The sequence below is a fragment of the Strix aluco genome, chromosome Z (assembly GCF_031877795.1).
Source record: "Strix aluco isolate bStrAlu1 chromosome Z, bStrAlu1.hap1, whole genome shotgun sequence".
NCBI classification, from domain to species: domain Eukaryota; kingdom Metazoa; phylum Chordata; class Aves; order Strigiformes; family Strigidae; genus Strix; species Strix aluco.
This window is the reverse complement of record NC_133971.1, coordinates 30358686-30383956: the sequence shown is the minus strand read 5'-3', so window position 1 is coordinate 30383956 and position 25271 is coordinate 30358686. Positions and strand designations below refer to the sequence as shown.

General features: G+C 38.6%; 1 protein-coding gene across 3 annotated transcripts in view; it reads right to left on the bottom strand.

The window, feature by feature from the left end:
* Nucleotides 1–930: 930 nt before the first annotated feature.
* The window catches only part of SLC1A1 (solute carrier family 1 member 1), a 56058-nt gene continuing 31717 nt past the window's right edge, over nucleotides 931–25271 (bottom strand). For all 3 annotated transcript variants that reach the window (XM_074811948.1, XM_074811950.1, XM_074811949.1), the window contains 10 exons: nucleotides 23247–23339; nucleotides 21283–21397; nucleotides 18956–18998; nucleotides 16221–16328; nucleotides 14675–14859; nucleotides 12543–12650; nucleotides 7717–7839; nucleotides 7010–7204; nucleotides 6372–6506; nucleotides 931–3062 (listed from right to left, as the gene is read on the bottom strand). In XM_074811948.1, the coding sequence (XP_074668049.1) occupies nucleotides 2816–3062; nucleotides 6372–6506; nucleotides 7010–7204; nucleotides 7717–7839; nucleotides 12543–12650; nucleotides 14675–14859; nucleotides 16221–16328; nucleotides 18956–18998; nucleotides 21283–21397; nucleotides 23247–23339 (1352 nt within the window). In that variant the 3' untranslated portion in view covers nucleotides 931–2815. The remainder of the gene's footprint in view (nucleotides 3063–6371; nucleotides 6507–7009; nucleotides 7205–7716; nucleotides 7840–12542; nucleotides 12651–14674; nucleotides 14860–16220; nucleotides 16329–18955; nucleotides 18999–21282; nucleotides 21398–23246; nucleotides 23340–25271) is intronic.

Sequence of the window (25271 nt, the reverse complement as noted above, 5' to 3'; positions counted from 1 at the left end):
GGGCCTGAAACTGTAACTTAGGGGAGGGACCTAACCATGAGATTGAAGGAGCAGTTGTTTGTGTCTTTGAAGATCTCAAACTGGGCAGTTTCTGTTGTTATCAGGGAAGATTACAGGATAAGTGAACTGCATGCGTCATAACTGTTTTTACACAGTTTAAACTCTTGAGGAGCTGATATAGCTGACCTGTGCATGTTGACAAGACCTGTGTAGGTTTATGTCTAGGTGCTTTCTTTTCTCAGTGTTAAGAGTAAACTACAAGTCCCTGAGTATTTCAGCAGGAATGCATGAGTGAGTAACCTTGTCTTCCATGGCTTAAAGCCACACATGCTATTTAAAATGCAGAGTCCAATCCTGTGACAGCTTCTGCAGCCCCAAAGGCCCTATGGGAACATAACATGGTGTAAAAGGCCAAAACCTGCAGATGCTTTTCTAATGGGACACTCTCCACCACTCTCCAAAGCTTCCAGACCAGGATACGGAGAGGACGCACTGCCCATGCAGGATGTTTGCACATATATGGGAGGTACATACTCAGAATATTGTGCCAAGAAAACCACCCTTGGGCTTAACAGTATCTTCAGTATATGGTTTGGTCTCTTGGTGGTGAATAGATGGCAAAACAGCACCATCAACCCCTGCTTAGTTGAATCTGATCCATACAAATAAATTATAAATAATCACCTGCTTAGCATGTGTTTAACAGTATACTCCCAACCCAGATCACCCACAGTTAAGAGGACTTTCTTGCAATCTCAGCACTTAAGCATTTTTTTTATTGGAAGAGGAGAGCAATTCTTGCCAAAGCTACAAGTGAGTCCCTAGTGAAGATAACATAAATCCTAAATTCAACCAGTTTTGGTTTTCTTGCTCTAGCTAAAGGAACTTAATATGCTACAGTGAGGAGAGAATGTTAGGCTAAAACAAGAGTAAAGAGAAATTATTTATTTAGAACATTTTAGTAACACTGTTCACAGTACATCATAACAGGGTGACTACATAATGGGGTGATCATAAAAGGGTGATTTAAAAAAGCAAAGAAAAGACAAAGCATAGATTATAGGCTAGTTGTGGAAACCGGTGGGCTTTTTCCTCCCATAAGCAAAGCTGTACAAATAAAGACTGTCTCATACTATTTCCGCAAAGGTAAAAGATTGATTTACTCACTCTGTACATTTTCTTTATTTTGTATAAACATACCAATACTTAGATTAACACTTCCATATAGTCTACAATGTTTAATTTAAATACAGTATTATGTGTCATTGACTTGTTGATTTAAGGTGCTATTTATCAAAAACTACAGTAACTGTTTTCTTAATCAGTTCTCTTTGGCACACTTCTGGTTTATTTAAATACAAAAGTGTAGAATTGAATCGAGTATATAACACTGCAGGAACTTGAAGGGGTTTTTTGTTAGATATGAGTGTAGTTTTAGGTTTACCACAACCTTATTTACAAACAAAGAACTGTATATGAATTTCAGTTTACTTTACATATAAAATGGCTAATTAATGTGCAAGGCAAAAAAATTTGTTACAGCAACTCCTCCCTTGAGAGAGTGATTTTTGCACCATGGAAATCTTGTACAAAATGTTTCAGAAAATGGAGATTTCTTATGAGGAAGTTCGTGGTGCTTCTTATCCTATAGCAAGCCACCTGAAGACATGACTTTCCGAGTCCAGAAATGCTTCATAAGATACAGCTTAGCTGAAATGTTGGCACTGTAGTAGTGTTGCAGCTAGAGACTTGCATGTTCAACTGGCAAACTAAAGCAAGGAGCAAACCCCCAACCAGTCTGTATAAAAAGCTTCATGATAGTGGCTTCTTTGTAGAAAAAGGTATACCTCCTATATTCTTGATATTATATCTGTTTTTATTCCAAGGAGGAAAGTTTTAGAATTTGCACTATGTGTTGCTATGTAGTCTATTTTCATCTTCATGACCTCTGACTACTTTTGGGCTGATTCATATTTGCTTAGAGTCAAAGGTGAACAACAGTAAACAGACTTATTTCTTCTTCTGATGGAAATGTATTAGGAGGCCATCAAAGTGGACCTAAATTGGTGAAGTATCACTTTACATAAACTCTTCAAATGCCAGAAGACAGCAATTTATTTCACATCTGAAGGACAATCCCAGCAGCTGACATTCATATGAAAGGCATAGGGAAACCTAGCTACACAAACACTGAAAATTCTTCCATGCCCAATTATTTCACAGTTAAAGAAAAATGAAACCCTGTTCACAGTAAAACACTTTTCACAAGGTTTTTCTGGTCTGTTCCTTCCTGAATCACCCAAGTTGTATCCTCTCAGCTGCAGAAATGAGTATTTTGGCACGTGATCAAGTTACAGTAGGTGTCAAGTGCAGTGCAATGTGTTTAGAAGGCAAGGATGTTAAAAGGGATTTCATACAGGTGTTTTGTAACGTGGGTAAGATGTGAAATGCTGTGCTACTCCTGAGTAAAACATGTCTGGCTGTCCCAGCTAAGATACCCACTTACGAGCATGCCGATTCCAAAGAGATATTTCATAGCCTCATCAATAGTGTATATTCTTGGGGGGAAAAAAAAAAAAAAGTATTTTACAACTGTCCTTTTCTTAACCTATCAGCAAGGACTAGAAGTAGTGAGTTCAAATTGTTGGGAGAGGTGATGAGAAGGGGGTAGAACTGGTAAGGGGAATCAGAGTCTGCTGTAGTAAATCAAATGCACGTGAGATGTAATTAATTCTCAATTATCCTTTAAGCTTTTTGAAATATTGCATATGGCCATGTCCTTTAGTGCTCCTGTTTTACCTGAAAGCTACTGGCTTTAGAACTGAGATGTCTGCGTGAAGGATATGGTGTCAGACTTATCTACAGCAAAGCCTCCATTGACGTACGATTTCTTGGTTTCTGTTTCATCATTATCAAGTACTGTTGTTTCCAAGGCAAAAGGATTGACTATGTTGACTTCAGAGGTGACATCCATCTGCTCCAGCTCTTTTTTAGAGAGCTTCTCCACTATTCCTGTACCAAAGGCATCTCCCAAGACATTCACCATTGTTCTGAATCGATCCCTATGGAAAAAAAATATTGTCAGACAAACCATTCTGCATGTTACTTAGAAAATTCTTTTAGTAAAAGTACGCTACTCTAACAAATGCAGAGCTGTTTTTTCTTCCCAGTGCAGATTTGGAGTAATTCTGCAATTAAAAGAAAAAAATCATATAGAACAAGAAACAGAATTTTCCCCACATGTGTTTGAAGAAACCTGGAATCCCTGTAATGATAAATTACTTTGTACAGGGTGTGCAAAACTGCAAGTCATGTCACTAGCCTATTAGAGCATTAGTCACACTGCTGTGGACAGTCTCACAAAATGCTGTAGGGTTCACTTCTCAGGCCCTGAAGTATGCTACACAGCTGGTTCTCTTTGTGATGAGACTGCTTTTGTTGGGAGAAGAGACTGTGGCGTACAGCAGAAGAGTCTGCATTGTGCCTTTTGCCTTTCTAACAGTCATTTCCTCAGCCAGAGGAGCACCTAGCCCAGTATCTTCAGTATTCTGGCCCAAACACTGGAAACGGGAAAGGCTATCTTCTGTTAGCTTCTCATTGTTAAGGGGTTGAAGTACAAAGTTGTATTAAACAAGTCACTTAAAGGAATATGATACTTCTGTACTTTTGATTTTTCTCCCAACAGAAATGTGACTTGCGGGCCTTAAAAATCTGCCACTACTTGGCAGAGGAGCAACAAAACCATGCAATATAGCAAAGTTTGAAAATTGGCATGGATAAGGTAGGAACAGTGGAAGGTCACGCTTCCCTGTTTTTCTTTTCATCTACATGGCACTGCAAGGGCTTTGTGGCAGAACGAGTTGCTCTGTCTGTGCAGACACGTCGAGGTGGGTATATTCACAAACAGAAGGGACTACAGAAACAACAGTGAAGTGAATCAGCATGTCTCATATACATATTCTTATTCTTCTACTACAGCTGCTGAACCCCAGTGCTAAAAAGTGCCCATGTGTTCTCCATGTGGAAAGAAAATATATGGTGGGGAAAGGAAGAGAGATGGGTAAAGTAAAATTCTGATAGGATCAGTGTGACAAGTGAGGAAATCAACAGAACTGGAAACTCAGGTTTCATAATACCTCTATTCTCAAAATTTTTCTTTCTTCATTAAAAACATGAAAGTACTCCTCAAGCCTATGTAATAAAACCTTGGTATGTTCAGAATTAACTAGAGGATTGTTAATGAGCCACTACTAGCAGGTTGCAAAATAATACATTTTAGCAATAAGTACAAAAGGCAGAAGTGTTAATAATCTACATGACATCATGATATGCATTCCATCTGCTGAGGTGTAAAATGCACTGGCAATGATCCCTGGTACATAAAATTAATCTTTAATTTGCTTTACACAACAAGACACCTTAATCTGAAAAATATCTCAATTAGAATCAGAAACAGCTTGAATTTTTTTGTCTTTCATGGTGGAACAGTTAGCCTCCAGGTATTAGTACTGTTGCATAAGAATCACATGAATTGTAGACTTTCAAAGTGAAGGCAAGATCAGATCCCTAAAATTATGATTACTATGAGAAATAGGGAATTACTGTTTTCTTTCTCTCTTTCTTGCTACAATAAAGGAATTAGAAGGCATAGATTGAAATAGTTAGGACGTAGATTAAAACAAATCTAAATATGTCTCTGCACACGTTGTAGGATTCCTCTGCACAGGACTTATGGAAATCTAAAAGTTTATATGGGCCCCAAAAGCAAGGAGGCATTCATGGAAAAAGAAGAAATCTATTGAACACTGGTAAAACAAAAACTACCTCTAGGTCAGGAACTCTCTGAGCTGTAATTTGCAACAGGCTAGGTGAGTACTTTGGGACAAGAACCAGTAGATGTTTGTTATGCTCTTACACTCTTCTTCAGCTACCTGCTCTGAGCCAGTGGTTTGTATGGATCTTCACCATCCTTAGCAAAACTAAATGCCCACTGGGAAAAGAAGAGAGCTGGAGAAAAAATTTATTTTGGAACACAAAACCCAAACCTATTAGACCCTGTTGCAGACAGCTGATGGGGACAATGTACTTGTGGCTGGAGCTGTTTTGTTTGGAGAATTATGCTTATACAAAAATTGAATTGGTTCTTGGATCCATTCAACAACTCTGGTTTTCTGGAGAGTGTAATTTCTCTCTCGGCTTGCAAAATTGAGTTATATAATCAAATAAATTATATATATCTGTGAAATACATAAATACAGAAATCCTTCGAGAAAATGATTGGTGAGGGTGGGGGAGGAACAGGAATCCATTTACCTTGAGTGTAAATATAAGCTTAAGAGGAAGACATGCAGAGACTATGAAATGATTAAGATCTTTGCATTGATACTAATGAAATATCATCCATGCTCAGTTACTGCAGGTGAACAAGACCTTGGTCTGAGCACTAAAGCTGGCACAGTTCAGGGGGCAAAAAAGCTGTATTACAAACTAAAGTTGTAGTCCTTAACTTGTCAATCCTGTTACTCTTTCCCAGTGAATCATGGGACTATACTGAATGCTGATGTCCTCCTGAACTCCCGAATACACTCTGTGATTCTTTGGGCTTTTGAAAAAGTAGCAGAGAAACATCTCTGTGTAAGCTGAACAGAAAAGATTTCTGGTGAAAATGCTTCTCTCTAGAAAGAGCTGCTTAGTGGGACTGAGGGGTTTTGATGTGCACTGAGGTGAGATGGTTGGGATCAGGCATAAGGAATGCTTTCTGAGTTTGCCTGTGTGTGCCTGCTGATCGAGGGACTGGGTCTTAAAAAAAACCTCTCAGTGAAGAACAGCCCCAGCACAGACCCATGTACAGCTGTCATGTGTGTGCATGTGGGGTCCAGGACCAGGTTTGCTTAGTTCATGTTGTGCTCCACTATGTCTTCACCAGTGTATGGATTTTATGTGCTTTGTGGAAATCAGCTGAGATGTTCTGCTTGTGGCTGCATTTGATTTTTATGAATGGTGTATCAATTTAGCATATGCTGACAGCTGACAATCCAGAGGCACTCCTCGGTGCTGTCAAACTTGTCTATCCCAAGTACTATGCTCATGATTTTTTAATGCTATGGCCACTATTTTAAGGTTGATAGCACCTCTGGATGTGAGGTTATTCACTGCCATCCCATGCAGTGGGACTTCTCTCAGCATTGAAGCCACTACTGCATTCAACCCTACACTGAACAAGCCTGGCCATAAGAAGAATCTTTGTTCAATTCCTGCAACAGTTCTAAATGATTTTGTTGCTTTCTTTCTCAAACTCACATGTTCCCACAAAACTTATGTAAACATTAAAAAAAGGAGAAAGAATTAAATATCAATTGCCTTAAACTTACAGAAGCCAGTCAACTGCAATGATCAGAGTAACATCTTCAGCGGGCAGGCCGACAGCACTCAGCACAATCACCATGGTGACAAGTCCGGCTTGGGGGACACCTGCAGCCCCAATGCTGGCTGCTGTAGCTGTGACACTACATTCAAATAAAGCCCAGAAAAGGCATTCAGAATACATGCTGCTCACAGAAACTCTATTTTCTAGCCCAAATAATAATATTTCAGGCTTATTGTAAGAAAGAAGCCCGAATGTTCTAGTTTTTCCCCTCCTCAGAGTCTGGTGACAAGTTTATGGGACAAGTCATGTACAGATACTGTAAGGGTTACACTGTAGAATAATAGGCAACGCATGACTAACAAACAAACTGGACAGATCAGAGGTAGAGGCTGAGTTGGGTTTGCAAGTATCTGCAGTGGAAGAGTAATGGCAATTTTCAGAATGATGCTGTACACCAGCTGCTTGCCCTGGCCCATCCTACCTCCTCATCAGGTTGCACAGGCAAGGTCTTGGACCAAGAAGTGAAAACGTTTCTGTTACTTCTTGTGCTGTGAATGACAGTTTCAACTTTCCCATGGGGTATCCAAAGTTAATGTAAAAAAACCACCTCCAATAAAATGCGTGTGATGAATTTAGTCTTACCTAATGGTAACAATTTGGCCAATATCCAGTTCTAAGTCATTCAGTTGTGCAATAAATACAGCTGCTACTGCTTCGTAAAGAGCTGTGCCGTCCATGTTGATGGTAGCTCCAACTGGAAGAACGAATCTGGTAATTCTTTTGTCGATGAAATTTTTTTCTTCTGCACAGCGGAACGTGACAGGCAAAGTTGCTGAACTGGTGCAAAGATAAATACATAAGGATAAGCGCAGGCAACAGCATAGCATTTACCTTATCTTTCCTCTTCCTCAGAGCCTGATTTGCTCTAAGACTCTTGACAGAGATCTAAGGCAGGCAAGAAGGCTGCACCATGAAAAAGCAAGGTAACTTTTGTGATCTCTTCTAATTATGAGAAATAAAGTCTTAGTCATCCTCAAAATTACATGGTAAAATCATCATGGTGTATTTAGTCACAGAAACAGTGCAACAGTGTAAACTGTAGCAAGTCTGTGATTCATGAACCAATTGGCAAAGAACTGTCTCCTATTGGGAAGGGCAGACTCTGGTGTAAGGCCAGCGCAATCTATAGTGCCCCTTTGGGTACTACAGAAATAATGATGAAAGTAATATTTCAACCTCCAGGGGACTGAGAATTGTCCGTGAGAAATCAGGTGTGTAACAAAGTAGCAATAAAGTCAGCGCACAAACAATGCAATTACTCTAAGAACATAAATGTTTCTGTTGTTTACCTGGAAGAAATCATGAGGGCTGTCAGAAGTGCCTGAGCCATCCCCATGGCAAACCGAAAAGGATTTTTTCTTACTATTATTAAGTAGATCAGTGGCAAAATTATAGTGGAATGAATTGCAAGTCTGCAAAATAAAATGGACTAGTTAAACAAATGGATCCACCTAATTGCCTTGTTTTAGCAAGATGGTGATAATAAGTATTTAGTTCTGTCCTCAGGTACACTTGCAAAACACTAACAGTGACTTTAGCAACACCTATGTCCAAAATTTAGAGAGTATACCATCTTAATAAAAAAAAGCATACTAATGTTGTTCTACACTTTCTTTTGGAGGGGAGAGAGAGATTATTAATTGTCTCTTTTTCTGAAGTAGAACAAGAATTAGCTAATATATTGGAAATAATTTTAAACTGATGAAGACAAGAAAATGAAAGTAATAAATAATATTTAAACTGATATGAAGAGGATGACTTGAAATAATGCTAAAACACTCCACTCTCCTACAAAATCCTTAGAATGCAGACTAGAGACAAACCAGAAAGACAAACCAGGTGATTCTTCTAAGTTTATCTGCCTTTATTATAGAACACTTTTTGGAATTAAAGGTAACTATCATTCCCAGACAGAGACAGATGAAGCCCACATCTTTCTGCAGAAACTTCAAACGTGATCCTATAAAAAAAATCCACACTTACTTTGTTGAAAACTGTGTAAGCTTAGGTCTACAATTAATATGTAGTGAGGTATTTCAGAATGTACAAATAAGATATATGTAGTCTCACCAACTTTAATGTTTTAAGATGCTAAAATACTGTCTTTTGAAACTATTAATTTTTAAAATTAAGTGTGTTGACATGCAAAAGATCAAACCGTCTTCTTGACTTCAGCTGTTCAGGTGTATTTGGCTGGATATTTGGGTGGGTCTCAGGGACAAAGTCATCCTTCAATTTGTACATTAATTTTGAACATTGTGCATTAATCCTGAAGGTGTATGAATGCAGAGCTTTGTGGGCATTAAGATTAGAGGAAAAGAGCCTGCTGAAAGTATATCTTAAGTGAAATATTTTTGAAGGGTCTGTGAGATATTTCCTATGTTCCAAGGTCGCAAGCAATTATAGCAACATCAGTTTCTTGTGAAAAGAAATCATAGCCTGGAAACATAAAGCCCAGAGCTGTTGTCATATATGACCTTGGGGTTTTTAGACTGTCCTCACAAGATGTTCTTGTGAATGTTACTGTGTTGTAATAGTGCTTTATGATTTCAGAGCAGCTGATAAAGATAGTGATAAATCATGGTACCATTTGTTCTGCCAAAAATAGGCAATTAAGACAGCAGTAGCCACGGTATGGAAATCCACAACAGAACCAAAAATCACCCACAAAACCTAACTAGTTGTTTCCTTAGAAAAATTATCTTTTTAAAAGCAACAAGCATTAACGTTTTCATTCTGTGTGTGAACAAATTATTTAGTAGAATGTACATAACAGTATGCACCATATATTGATAAAATTTTGCAAAGAACTCTAGAAAGAAACATAACAATTTACACAATGGTGCCTGAGAACAAACTGAATGCTGCAGAACATACAGAAAAAAATGTAGTGGCATGGGTGTCATTGGGTGTCTTCACAAAACATTGATGAGAATAAACATTTCAAGTATATCTATGTCTAGAAGCATACTGACTTCCAAATAGGTCTTTTGAAACATTTAGATCTGCACGTTTTTAGAGGCAGCATGAACATGGCATTATCTAAAATAAAGTATTTGTGCATATCTGTTTTGCTACTACTGATTTTCATGAAACAAATCTGAAGTAATATTTATTTTCATGCATAAAATGCGACACAGCAAGCAGCATAAATTTTTTATTAAAAAAATCATAATCAGCAACTGAAAAGAGAAATTCTAATAGCATTCAATTTTAAGATAGGAAGAATCTTGTCCCTCAGAATCTGGCATTCCTTATAGTGTCCAGAGATGCAGCTGCCTTGCTACTTTCAGAAGAGACAAAGGCACAGCAAGTGAGTCTGCTTGCTGTAGGTTCCTTTTCTTTTTTTCAAGCTCAGGATGAGAGTCCTCTGGCACTTGTATTATGCCTCCTATTTTGATTTTCCTCCTCTGTGACTGCTAACATGCCCTCATCCTGACACTGCAACCATTAAAAGTGAGAGGCTGCAGATATCTAGTGGCCAATTGGAGCAGAGGCACTGGGGGAAGTCTGTTCCCTCATGGTGACCTGAATGAGACAAAGCCTGAGATGTGTTGCAGGCAATGGTGGGTGAGAGCTGGTAGGACTGAAAATGTGGAAGGTCATGCTGGGAGGGTCATGCTTCCCATAAAGCTGGGAAGAAGGTGAGATAGAACATGAGTTGAAGAGGGAAGATAAAGGAAAGGAGGAGGAGGATAAAACACACCAGCCCTCATGCTCTTGCACATTTTTTTTGATAGGGAATACAAGAAATATGTTTAAGATAACCTGTAATTCTCAGGATCAAGCTTAAAGGGAGTATTATAGACAGCTACAGAAGGTGCTGATGAACAGAACACACTGCAAACAGACAATGTCAAGGAAATAAGGATGAAAACCAGAAAGATGGTGGGAACAGCAGTGTTTAAGAAACCAAAACAAAGAAAGAGCACAACTTCTCCTGATTGCTGACAGGTGGGAAAAAGGGTATTCTTGCAGGCTGGCAAATGTAGAACAAGCACCTTTTCCCTGTAGCCTATAGCCTTGTGTGTATGTTGTCTTTGCTTCTGTGATCTGATTACAACATGCTCTCCCTGATGGTCAGTTTTGAGAGAATGTGTTGCTGTTAGCCCTTTTCCACAACATGTTGAGCATCACCCACTGTAGGCCATCCCGTAAAAGACAGAAATGGTGCAGAGGCCTACCCTAGCACCCATCAGGAAAAACTGTGGCATGTGCAAGGGAGTTTGGTGAAACAGAGACTTTTTCTCTCCAAGGTTGTAAAGGTGGGCTACCTTACTTTATACAATCTTTTTGATGGCATGTGGGAACCTACTTAAGATTGTTGTCAAGCCTATGGTTACCAGCTAAATGAGAGATTATATGTGATGGTAGTCTACTTTCCAACTGAAGTACTCTAGAAAAGGTAGTGTCTTCACAAACATCTTAAGGAAGATACACCCTGTCACAGTAGAATTAGTAACCATTAATAGGTAAACAGTGATAAAACTTGCTATCTGATCTAAAACTGAAGTTAAAGGACAGTAATAATCCATCCAACATACTACTCCTCTGAGTCAGTTGGAGTTAATAACATAGAAAACCTGCAGAAGTGATACAGTGTCATCCTATAAATGAATTCTACCTAGTGGTCATGGTCTCATTAGTCTCTTGATTTACAGTCTCTTGGTAAACATAAAATTTTGCAACCTTTAAAAATTTGATTTATTTTCCAAGAAACTCACAAAAAAACTGCATTATGTATTAGTCAAACATAACTTGCACTCATCTCTCTAACATTTTGAAAAAGTCATGATTCAGTGCTATTTCTGGAGCTGTAATTTTTACTTAGAAAGTCATTATATCTCAAATGATTTTTGAAAAGCTAGTCCAAACATACTGGCTTATGCAGAAAACAGAACAACAACTTTGAAATAAATATGATTTTCTAGCAAAGATTAATGCAACAAAAAAATAGATCCTTCTTGACTATTCATAGGGAAGTTTGCATTTAAGACTAATATATCATCCTTCTCTCTGCTTGGTTGTCAGGAAGCGTGTGAATAATGTTTGAATAGCATGCGTATGCATAAAGTGGGGGGAATTAATCTCTTGAACAACTTTGGATCTAGCCTCTAGACAAAACATGAATAAATCCTTAGTATACTGAAGGAATTACAGGAGTGGATGCTAAAGCAATGAACCAAGACAGCCTAGAAGTTATGCTTCACTGAATTGGAAATAGAAATTTAAATGCATTTAACTTATTGGGACTATAATATCCATTTATCTATCAAAAGGGTTCTTTGTAGGATAGTCTGCAGAGATATATTATGATCTGGTATTATAACCTGTATCACTTGGAACAGTTAAGTTGCCCCTTCTAAGGCTCCATATCTGCAAGGCTCCACATTATGCAGGTATAACTTCCACCCCAGACTGTTCTACACAGCCAAGGGTCTAGAAAAACAATAGAAAAAAAGTTATTCAGATAGCAACGGCTGCTTTTGCAGCACAAGGAGCAACTAACAAACAGTGCAATCCTCAGGGCTTCTCTTGATGGCAGCTGTTTGCTCTGAACTGAGGTGGGAAGGGGTTAGTTTCCTCTGTCATCATTTATTGTGCACTGCACTTACTATGCATTTGTATGGGGCAGTGGAGCTGGGCCTGTGCTGGGACACCTTGGGCCCACATGTCCCATGGAGGTTCCCAACTTAATCCAGATATTCATGTATTTTCAATAGGCTGGAACCCCCCAATAAACCATAATTCACAATCTCATCCTTTTCCAACTACTTCTAGTATCTAACAGAAGTATTACTACTCTCAAAAATACAATATTATCTGTTTCAGCACCAAGTTGAGAAGATGAAACAATGAATACAAGTACAGCCTTTGGGGTTGTTTTGTTTTAGAAAGCAAGGCAGTGACCTTTTAAAACAAAATATGCATTCAGCGAAACATGCATTCATTAATACATACATTCAAACATCCTCACCCAGACTCACATAATTTTCACTGACAAGAATTTTTGTCTCTGTCCTAGAAGAGGCTGGGTATTGTGGATAATTGAGTTGTAATCAACTGAGCCCTAAAAACTGCACATATTTAAATTCATCTTTAAGAAATTACATACCCACTTAGTACTGTAGCCATATAAAGACCCAGTTTACGAAAGATTTCCCAGTCCTCAACTTCTATTATCTTCCCAGCAATTAAAAACACGATACCAATTGGCATATACCTAGGAAACAAAAATAAAACAATTAAAAATGCATTGAGAAATACTGTGTGCTCACCACAGAATAATTTCTTGCACAGTATAAGTTTTTATATCGGATGGAAGATTTTTTTTATATTCTACTACACAACAGATTTTTTTTTTTATATTCTATTATACACCTTACTTTATTCACTTGCAGCAAGACTACAACAGAGGTAATGAAAAAAGATTAGAAATCAGAGTAAATGTAACCCTATGCATAGTCTAACAAGTACTGCATGACCCAGTGTCGCAGAACACCCAGAAGCTGGGAAGGAGTGTGGGCTTTGTCCTGCTGCAGCAAATGCTTATGCATAGCCATAAGCTTACTTGGAAGTGGAAGTTTGCAGGGCCGAGACCAATATCTCTGCATTCTGCAACCACACACAGATAGGAAAGGTCTTGTTTGCTTATAGCAGCTGCCTTGCAGCACTGGGGGTTATATGTGTGTTACCTGCACAGAATAAGAGTGATTTTAGTATGTTGGGATAGTACAGTCATTAGTGTGTTGCCTGATAGAGAAGTCCCCATCCCCCAGTAAACTTACATAAGGCCATGCCTTACAGACATGAATAGCTGCATGGGCTACTGCCTACAGAAAATTCAAGGCAAAAAAATCAGGATTTATGCTAGCTCCAGCTCGACTGCATTCCTTTTGGTACCAGCAAGCAGGTTGCCACAGAGACAAGTTGCCACTTCAGAGCTTTGAGTAGTATGAATTAATCTATAAATGTGTGTATCTATAAAATGTATCAATTTCAAAGTATAAATTTATAAAATGTGTGTGTGCTACCTCACAAATAAAATAGTACTTTGTTCCTGTGCAAAGCAGGGACTCCCAGTTCCTTCTGAGCCCTGAACTTGGTGAAAGCAGAATTCCTCATACTGTCAGCATCAAACTTTATCTTATTCAGGACAACGATTCTCACATCTGTAGAAACACGGGGAGCCTACACCACCAGTTTCAGGCACATGCAAGACAATGTAGAGTCAGCTTATGGGTAGGATCCTGTATCTGTGGCATGTGCTAACTCTTGGGTCTCGTTAGTGGCAATTTGCTGCAGAGCCTGCCTATTTCATGGGGCTGTAACTCAGCTAGGGACTGAACCAGCTACTGAGCACAGGACAGGTTGCAGAAACTAGTTTACCAAGAAGTGTGCAACTAAACCTTTGACAGGTTTACTGTTTTATGCATCCTCAGTGTGCTGTGATGGAAGAAAAATCTGTGGAAGGGCCAGATCTGATAACCTACTGTTTGTGCAAAATGTAGATATGAGCAGAATATTCTAGTAAATGGCACAAGACACTCCACATGTAAGATCAAACTCTGGAAAGGAGTGTGTGTTTATAGTCCTGATCCTTTAATTGTGATCTGCATGGACAAAAGCTCTGTGAATAGCTGTGAAGTTCAGCCAAACACTGGCAGATGAGTTGCTACATTTTTAAATTGTTTCTCCTGTCTAAGAATATTATGAGAGAATATTGTGAGAATATTGTCTCACAAAACCCATTAACAGAAGGTAAATGATGTTAAGTTGTATTTTGCACACCCTTTTGAGTTTTGCTCTGTGCTGTGGCTTGTATATTAATTTGTATTTCTAAAAGAACTTAGCTCCAAGAACAGCTATCCTGTGAACATAATGGTTATCAGGGAATAGTGTTCAAGACTGAGAAGGGCATATGGGTGGTAATGCTTTTACAGTCCTCAAATGACTAGTGCAGTTGTACTGATTTGATATAAACCTCTAGCAAGAATGTCTGAAAAACTCAGGTTTCTTATGTACCAATAGGACTGTTTCTTTACTATATAGTAAGTGGAAGCCCTGTCTCGTTTCCTCAAAAGGATCAAATTCTGTAGAAAGGAATCTTTTTACCAACCTTTCAAGTTGTTTGCTGTAAAGCACTATACAAAATCAAACATGAAATATGAGTCTGCTCCTACCTCTTCAATGACAAAACCCACTTAAAGAAATTGTTAGAAAATGCCAGTATGTCCTTGGACTTACCACATAATTATCTGAACAATTCTCATTGTAGCTTCATTCAGTGCATTGAAAAAATCCACCAGCACTTGTCCTTTCTCTCCCATTTTCCCAATAACCATTCCAAAAACAAGACAAAAGACGATCAACCCCAGCACATTGATGCCATCAGAATACATGCCCACGATTTTGTATTCTTGGGTTTTGTTCTATAGAATAAAGAGGGAAAAAGTTACTATCTGAAACCACTGACTTTAAAGAGTTCTAAAATGAAAACACATTTAGATCTTTCTTTGAAAAGACACAGAGCTCTTCCCTAGTCACTCTATTCCCGAAGGTAGAACTAAATTGTCTTTGAAAGATTTGTATTTTAAATCTATGCAAGGATCTGACCAAACCCTAGCAGGGGATAAAGCACCCCTTAATTTATGTTGCCTTTCTACACAATTCTCACACAAAGTATGGTAAAATCTGGGTATCCAGAGTTATCCCTTCAATATACACAAGATTTACTCCCTACTGTGGGGAACAAAACACAGCTGATGTAGAATCCTTGTGTTTATTTCTGAGCAACTTAAGGATTTGAGTCTGGATTTAAGACAAATAGTCGATTGCGTAAGAACTGAAATAATGGTGTCCAATTTTGCCCCAAGTTTAAAACCTTTTGTTCAGCTGAAATCAGTGAAATTGCATACTTCATAGCAGAATTGCATACAAATAGCATAACAATCCTGCTAAATAGGTAGGTATTCACACATTCCTCTGTGTTTGTGCAGTATGAACATATGAAGGGAAGGGTGCAATTCTTCACTACATCCTGCTTCAGGACTTAGTTAATGTCTTTTCATACAGCTTGTGTTCCCATGCTCTCATTACTATGAGATTAAATTTGGAAAGAGTATAATAAAATGCATATTGACTTAGTTCTGTTCATAGTTCTGTGTTCATATTTTATTGAATTCCTTTCTCTGTCTCCTCCAGTGTAAGTCTAGGCTTTATAAACCATCAGTACCCATAAGCCTTCCATCTAATCAGAGGCTTGTTAAACCTCTTCTTCACTTTCGTCTCTTTACATTTTTTTTTGGTACAGTAACAAACTATTAATTAACAAATGCCTTCCATTGTTTTGCTTTCCATTAAAAAAAAGTTATGATTTTCCATTCCTTTCTTTCTGCCGTGCTCACAGTTATTTCATTGCTGCTCGAACATCTCGTGCTGGTATACATTTAGCCTTTCCACAGTGAATGTTATCTTTAATTTCTGAGCACATTGAAAATTCATTAGCATGTACATTTAATGTGTATATGAATGTATTATTTTCTCACATCATCTATTATCTTTGGACTGCTTAATTCCCTGTAGAGTCCTCTAGTGTTCTTAAACCTAGTTGAAGATCCTCATAATCACCTCTAGCATTTACTTATTAAGTTTTGTGCCCTTGCTGAAATCTATTTATGTAGCATTTCCTTCCTTTTCTCAATTGCTAACCACATCAACTAAGCCAAATTTATTCTATGTTCTTTCTTCCCACTTCATACATTATGAAGGAATACAACAATAAAGTTCACACCTCTGAAGCCTCTGCTGTCGTAGCAGTTGTAACAGGTTCTTCTGTAAATGTGGAGCTATTTTTATCCATGCCAGTTGTAGCTTCAACTTTTTCACGTTTGGTTTTATACTAGAAACATTTAAAAAAAAAATAGAAGAACTTACTTAGAAACATGAGAAAACTGAAGAATGGACAAAGGCCTAGCCTTTGCCCAGTAAAAAGGAAAAATGAACCAATCTGACTTGAAGGTAGCAAACACAGAGAAACACATTATTTCCCAATTCATGTGAGCCATCATGGTTCTGTACTTCAGATGCTGCACATCAAACAAGTGAGTCACAGATAATATGCTATGAGTCCTGCTCCCCAGGCTCTTGGGTGCCCTGTGGACCTGGCACAGTCTTGTGGGGATAAGACACAGCTCCTGACAATGGCAAGGGGACTTTTTGCTGGGACAGTCACCCCTGTAGAGCTGATACAACCAGACCCCCTGGTAATGTGGTTAGCATAACTAACACCATTATATAAGGCAAACAGCCATTCTCTGTGGCCGAGCTGGGCACTTATTAGTGTCCTTTCCCCTTACTATCAAACCCTGAAGGTCCTGTGCATCTAGTAAACAAACCAGATTTCTTCTCCTTCCTTCTGGCCTCAAGGGTCCTGGGTGCCTGGCTGACTACTGACCTCCTTACCAGCCTTGAAGGCCCCAGGCACCTGGCCAACCTGGTGTTGTTGATGATCCTGCCACAGAAGAGGGAATTATAACAGCACCCAGAGCACTGTCCATAAAACCAAACAGTTACAAGTCCTAAAGGAGAACTTGGACAAGAGCTGCTGCTTCACAGTGAGACCCAGGACCCACCAGTGGCCAGGGGTGTCTCCACTGTCATCTGCTTGCTCCGAGGACTGAGGAAGTGACTCATATTTTTTTTTTTTAATGTTTTTCAAGTCTAGATTATGACTGTTATGTTGATACAGCAAACCAAGTATTAAGATTTGACCCAATCTGCAGAGTCCAGGTGATTAGAAATCATAAGCTAAGTGGTGCTATTATAAAATTTTACTACACAGAATCTGTTTATAGAAATTCTGTGCTATTCTGATTACAAATCTGTGCTATACTAATCATAATATCCTCTTAAGAAAATAAAGCTTTAATTGTAACTATGATTTATTGCTATCATCATTCTGCCATGGATCCCTAAAAGAACCTGTCTGTCCCCTTAGTGTCACATGACAGTAATTAACATATGAGAAAAACTACATTGAGTTTTATAAACTGGAAATGCATTCAGTGCTGTGCACAGCAGCACAGTTAACACCATCTTGGGTTCTGCACTTTGGCCACAACAACCCCCAGCAGCGCCACAGGCTTGGGGAGGAGTGTCTATAGAGCTGCCAGTCAGAGAGGGACCTGGGGGTGTTGATTGACAGCTGGCTGAACAGGAGCCAGCAGTGTGCCCAGGTGGCCAAGAAGGCCAATGGCATCCTGGCTTGTATCAGCGTGGCCAGCAGGGACAGGGAAGTGATCTTACCCCTGTACTCAGCACTGGTGAGGCCACACCTCGATTCCTGTGTTCAGTTTTGGGCCCCTCACTACAAAAAGGACATTGAATTACTCAAGTGTGTCCAGAGAAGGGCAACAAAGCTGGTGCAGGGTCTGGAGCACAGGTCGTACGAGGAGCGGCTGAGGGAACTGGGGTTGTTTAGTCTGGAGAAGAGGAGGCTGAGGGGAGACCTCATCGCCCTCTACAACTCCCTGAAAGGAGGTTGCAGAGAGCTGGGGATGAGTCTCTTTAACCAAGTAACAAGCGATAGGACAAGAGGGAATGGCCTCAAGTTGCACCAGAGAAGGTTTAGACTGGATATTAGGAAGTATTTCTTTCCAGAAGGGGTTGTTAGGCGTTGGAATGGGCTGCCCAGGGAGGTGGTAGAGTCCCCATCCCTGGAGGTGTTTAAGAGTCGGGTTGACATAGTGCTGAGGGATATGGTGTAGTTGGGAACTGACAATGTTAGGTTAATGGTTGGACTGGATGATCTTCAAGGTCTTTTCCAACCTAGATGATTCTGTGATTCTGTGATCTTCTGGGAAAGGTTAACTACCTCACATACAAATCTCAGACAAACTGGTAGGCAGCTGCTGGGGAAGACAAAAAAGGGAAGCAGACAGCATCACAAAACCCAGTTGATATATTTACAGATAATGATGACTGAATCTGAAGTAAGTCTGATATATAGACAGCAGTTTCCTCTTTCATCTTGAAAATCTCACTTTTTCTGAAAGATGTCTCAAATAGACTCTACCAATTAGCTGTCTTTTCCTTAAGATGGATCATCAGGTCTGGCAATGGACATTAGATGTGAGACACATCGGGGTGAGGGCTGAGTTATGCAAATTTCATCAGACACTGAGGGTTTTTAAAAACAAGGAAATAGATCCTCATGACATGGTTCTTCTAACTCTGCCTGTCCCAAAAGGAAAAATCTTGTCCTCTGCACTTCTTGGTTTCTGCACCCAGCTCCTAAACAGTGTCTTTTTGCAAGGAATGATCAAGGAGTTAATAGTTGATAACAGTGTTTATCAAAATAGAAATGAAACCAAGATATCTTAAAAAAAGTCTTTTTATGGGAGATTAAGGTAATTCTGGACTTCTCAGAAATAATTGTTACCAATGTAGTTTTTGGGGACATAAAAGAAGAATAATTTGTAGTTAACAATGAAAACTACAGTAGCAAAGAGGAATGTTCAAACTCACCTGTTGAAAACAGGCCTGGACAAGGTTTTCTGGGAACATATTCCTGTTAAAAAAGTAGAGGCATTTCAATACTATAGCATACTAAGAACAAGTTCTTTATATAAACAAAATGATAAAATCTGCTGCTTGAAAAACAGGTCAGGTTGTGTTCCTTTATCCAGAAAGCAGTGTATGTAGCACCATCTGATACAAAGTCCAAAGCAATTAAGGGTTCAGGACTCCCAAAGACCGGATGACTGTTTTCCTACTGTTGAATTTTTGGGCTTATTTTTCAGTATTTGACATTTCTGTTGGTAAGCTACTGAACTCAGTGGGTTTTTTTCTCTGTTGCATTATCTCCCATCATTTGCATGAGGAATACAGGACACACCATTTTTATAGGATTTGTCAAATATAGGCAGAAAAAAAATAACAACTCTTACAAATGCTGTGCTGGAAGAATCAGATATTTGGTGTGCTCTATTGTAGTTTTGAATTCAGAAATTAATCTTGGCTGATGGAAGATTCACATGTGTTATTCCAGGGTCAAGAACCATTTTTGCACACCAAAAAATTAGGAAATTAGATCAGAGGCAGTGCAATCCAGTTGTGTGCTTCTGTTCCAACTGCCAATTTCAGATTCAAATGACTGCAGAAAAAAGCATTAATTAGATATTTATTGAATACCTAGTCCAGTGCAGAAAAAGGCAGTTCATATATATTGAAGCTGAAGTCTTTATCTCCCTTCCAGATCTTTCACAAAATTCTGCCTTTATTTTTCAAGTTTTTAACCCAAAATTTCTTCAAAGGCAAGAGTAGTTCATACAAGCCTGGGATTTTCCTTAATCTTTACAAGACTCTGTGGACCTTAAATCTGATGAATATAAATAAGTAGGAAAAGTAACTATAATTCCTTTAAAAGAGAATTTCAGATCTCAAACTCCTAATTTACAGTCTTAAATTAGTTTACAAGAAGTTGATCTATAAACTGTAGCAAAAACCTAAACTACTCTGAATTACAATTCATGTTGCTTCTTACAATAGGAAGACTTTTTTGTGTATGGAACTACACCAGCCCTGTGAATATGTGTGGAAATGTTCACGTGGAAATTACTGGTAACAGACTATTAGGTTTTATAATGCAGCTGATTGCACAGTTCCCCTCACTGATTCCTGGGCAAGTGATCATGAGGAATGAAATGAGCCTTCCAAGGAGCTGCCATTCTGGCCATGCACAGGTAGGAGGGGATAGAGGCTGGGAAGAGCTGTGCATTGTTGAACACGGGGCTTTGGGGTTGAGAACTGTTAACTATCTCACATAGAAACCTCAGAGAAATTGAGTTATTCTCAAAGAGGTTTACCTTAATCTGTGCTAGAGCAGAGTTGTCCCAGATGACAGTAGACATTTGCTATTAAAGAGGACAGTGACATTTTCAAGGCAGATATATACATATATGTATATATGTGTGTGTATATTTTACAAATGTCAAAGAACTGTGTATTTGGAGTTGCATCTGCAAATGTCAGTCACATTTCCTGAAATAAAAAATGCTGAGCAAGCCAGTTTTAGATATGTGGCATTTGATTCTTACAAATAAAAATTCTACAAAAAGAAAATAGTGAGCACAAATAGTGATACAGAAAAGAGACTAATTGCAGCTGTAGAAAAAAAATTAATCCACAGAACATTTTTGAGGGAACTACTTAGCCACTATTGAAAATGCAGCCCTTACATGTGAATTTTTTTCTAATTCCTTAAACACGCTAGCTCTGAAAACCTGCTCAAGTCTTCTGCAGATTTTTCTAGGGGTTTACTTCTTCTAAACACTTTAAGCATCTATCATTTCCAGGATATTGATGGGGAAAGGCTTATTGTAAGGTTGCCTTAGATACAGATGATGCAACAAACTTGTTGACTGTGCAACTCTAAGAAACCACTGCATACTGAATCTCTTCCTCTGCATCCTGCCTTGAGGAGGGGAAATAGAACATTGCAATTTCAGGTGGTTCTGGGTGACCCAGAAGCTGCCAGTCAGTAACTCACCAACCATTCAATCCTTTCTGGATATTTTCTTCATAATAGGTAAATCTTGTATATCAATTTCTGCAGAGGGAATGTTTGTTGTCATCAGTTTATTAACCAAAGTCTATGATGTAACAAGAAACTATTTTAACAAACTGATTTGAATATACTCTAAAATGTCTAACCTGTTGGAATAAAAATTACTCTTTCCTTATTCATCCAAACAACATTAGAAAAGATTTTTACTGTATTACACATCACAACTTTATTTTGTTTGTTTGGACTTCTGCCACAAAGATATGGAAACTAAAAAAGAAAGCCTCACCTGATCAGATCCAGCATGGCATCAACAGTACTGACTTCTGGGGTACTGCCCACTCTGTCAATCTCATTTGCTGATTGAGGCACCCCAGGTTTAATGGTCACAACTAAGACAATCCCTGCAGAAGGAGAACCAGAAGAAGAGCTCACAGTGCAAGCAGAGGCATTGGCGCATCCTGCCTCAGTGTATCCTGTGTAGCTAAGTTCATTATGACCTAAACTCTCTAAATGCAGGGTACTTATGCAGGGCTCTTCAGAAAAGAGAAGTCTCCAGGTGGTGTCTTTAAATGTGTGGGCTCCTCCAGAACAGGAGCTACTTGCAGCCTTGCCACTGGATTTGGGCACTCTAGCTTTGCTTTTACATGTATGGTACTAAATCACTACTGCTCACCAAGAGGGTAAACTACTTCAGCTGGGCATCAGCTGAAGTGTTCTGCAACTTTTGAATGGTGATATTTTGAATTATTATTTACCCTTCCCCTCATGCATCTCTTCTTGTTACTAACTAGCTTTCAGATGAATACAAGTGTGTTGTCCCGTGACTCCAAAGTACAACAGGATGTTTTGGTAAAGTTAGTTAGCAATGAAATTACATAAGAGAAGGGCTTCAGAAATAGACTGACATAAAAAATTATGGGCAAGAAATACTAGCTTTGTCCCTGTGAATACTGAAATCCAATGACAAATTTTCCATTTACATTAGTGGCTTCATTTTAGGCATTTTTACTATTATATGAAATACTAGGCCTTTCCAAATGTACTTGCCCCCCTGCCCAAATCCAAACAAACCTAAAGCAAATGGAACTACTAAATCTCAGGGTAGGGAGAAAGAAGCATGTGGATGACCCTTCTACCAGTCAGGATCAAGGCTTTCTAATGGCAGCTGTGAATAAAAGCAGAACCGAATTTGTAGAACTCTGCACAATGAAACAAGTAGTACCATAGTATCATAGAATAATGTAGAATAGCAGGGACCTCTGAAGATTGTCTGGTTTAACCTCTCTCTCAGGGTAGGGATAATTTCAAAGTGAGATTCACAGTAATGTTAGTCTTCATTAATTTTCCTCACTATGTATTCACAGAAAATTCCTAGCCAGATCAGATAGCCTAACCAGTGTAACCACAGTGATACATTATTCTCTGTGAAGCAACCTCTAGAAATTAATCTGGCCCTACATGTCTGTATGTGATTCTTTTTCTGTTGTTGAATATGCTTTGCTTTACAAGTAGACCACATACAATGTACATTTTATCCTTCAAATTAACACATTTCTTTTGTGATATCTAGGCACAGTATTCACTTAGACTCAACAAAATACAAAGATAAACCACAAACTACATGACAGCTGACAGAGGAGAGTTTAATTTTATTTCTTATTTAAGAAGGAAGGTTGAAGATGTTTGTTTAAGCAAATATGGAAGATTTCAAGGTTGCTTGTAGGGAATTAACTTCCTGCAAGAGGAGATGTGGACTTCAGAGAGGTAGGAGTGGAGCCTGGCAGTGACAGAAGGGACAAAAACCTTCTAGGAAGGAAATGAGATGGCAAGAAAAGCAATATTTTCTGTCATTCTTTCAGGTCAGATACATTATACATCCTTGCACATGAGAATCAGTGACAATCTATTATTTTGCTATTGAGGAAATTCCCTTTGTAGTTAAGGCTGGCCTTTGATGTTCATTCAGCTTTCCCCTTGCTGGTCACTGTTTATCTAAGCAGACAGCTCCTGATCTTCCCTGAGCTGAAATGTATGGTGAAATTGCCTCTGGCTTCATATTCGATATGAATACAGCCCAACTGTGAACAGCAGGACTAACTTCTCCCTGTATCTGGCTACAAGTATGTCAAGATGTTTGATATGACTCCTGTCTCTTCCCATCCTGTCTTGGGAAATCAGTAGTGTCACAGTGCTGTATACTTGTAATTAGGCAATGCTGAGGATTTTAAAAGTTACAGTATCACAGAGTACCTAGAATTACAGCAATGACTGTAGTGCAGAAATAATATATGACTGCTCGCAAACCAATCTTCCCGGAAACGCTGGAATCCAAAGCAGCAACACCTGCAAAAACAACCACAAAACCAAAACACTAAAAAACAGTCTTAGAAGAAACTTGTTATTTTTAGAGGCAATTATTTGTTGTCTCTTATTTCTATGCAGGAAATTTTTCGTTATTCAAGATATTACTAAATACCCAATTGCCAGTTGCACTTCTGAAAAATGTCTATAGCAGACCAACATATTTGATTTTGCTTCTTTGCAAAAATCTAGTTTCCCTGGATTTTTCTAGGAAAAAGATAATTGAGCTTTTCTGACTCCCTGATGTTCATGATGAATTAGACTTCGTTGGTTTATTTTCATATTCACTTAAATAACAGCTTCACTTTCTTCAGATCTTGGCTAACATTTGGCTTTAAAACTAAAAGCCATGAGAAGGGACCTGCTCAGGGCTGTTACCCAGGTTGCTCAAAGGCACATGCAGTCAAGTAAGGCTCATTCCTGGTGGTCTTGACTTCATTAACAGGTTTGGGGTTGGGATTTTTTTTACTAAACCTCTTCTGAAGTCTGGGCTGTTCCCACTCCTCTCTCTGCCTATATCTGTCCTTGTCAGGAACTGAGGGCAGTTTTTTGTTAATGAAGGTGGGGAAAGTACTGAGGCAGGTGTTATACTGAGGTCAACTTCTGGCAACAATATTATATCAAACTGCTCATGAAGTATTTTTTAATTGTTTAAAAGATCTACAGTTACATCTGTACACATACAATTCAGTAACCAGGATAAAATGAGTGTCGTGACGGTAAAACTTGACTGTCTATAACCACATTAGTATTCACTGCTATCTCTTTATTATACATTTGTGATCCATTTACATTTTTATCTTTATTGAATCAGATTATCAAAGACTGGCCAGATTCCCTTGTATGGGAAAGCAACAATACCATGACAATATTTAACCTCAAAGAAGCATAATTTTGTAGGAAAAAAGAAGTTTCAAAAACGGGGAAGAAAATGAAGAAAAATCAAAATAACTTTCTGACACAAATATAACTTACTGATCTTTGAGCTCAGAAAGGATCTTAGCAAGCATACTTTAACCATATGTTGCTGTCTCTTCCGGAAGGTATGTTTACAGCAATAACAACTTGTGCCTAGAGCATTCCTATAATGCCTTACTTGTTCTGTTAATTGTTATTCAAAATGCAAACAGTACTGGAAATGGAGAATGAAGGTTATTTTATTTCATCATCTATTTGATTATTTTGGGGTCTTCCATGGGATAGCATATCATCAGACTGAGTACAGAAGAACTACATATACATGCAGAAAACATGATGTAAAGACTATCTCACTTGTACAGCAAATATGGATAACAAAAGAACTATTCATATGGCAAAGGAATACAGACCACTGCACAGAAAAAAAGCAATGCCACAGCTATTACAGAAGGCTGTCAGCACTAAGGATATTGTTTGAGGCACAAACAACAGAACGAACACATAATCTGGGCCATAATTTTTATTTCTCACCTTGGGAACTGGGAAAAAACAGGTAGAAAGGAGGACTTTCACATTGCTGTGGGCTCAGCTGTGGAAATTATGTCAGTGGGAACTCTTGAGAATGGATAGTAATAAATAATGAGGTCTGTGGACAATAGAAGAGCTGGTTTCAAAGGCTGTCAATGTTGAAACTTTTTCACCTGATATATTAACTTAGAAGACTTTACATCATGTTTTTAAAAGAGAGCAAACTGGTATTGCCACGGTACCATATCTTTTAATGAAAAGTTCATAAAACCTAGAAATCATGGAATTTTATTCTAAAACTTGTATCGACTGTCAATAGTGGTTAGACAGACAGTGGAGGTAAGAAAATAATCTTTTCCTGGGATGGAGTGCTTAACAAAATTTGCCTTAAGATTTTTTTTGCTGACAGGCTTGCTGACTCAGCCAAGAGCCTAATAATCATGCAAGGTTATTTCCCTTGAGTACTTA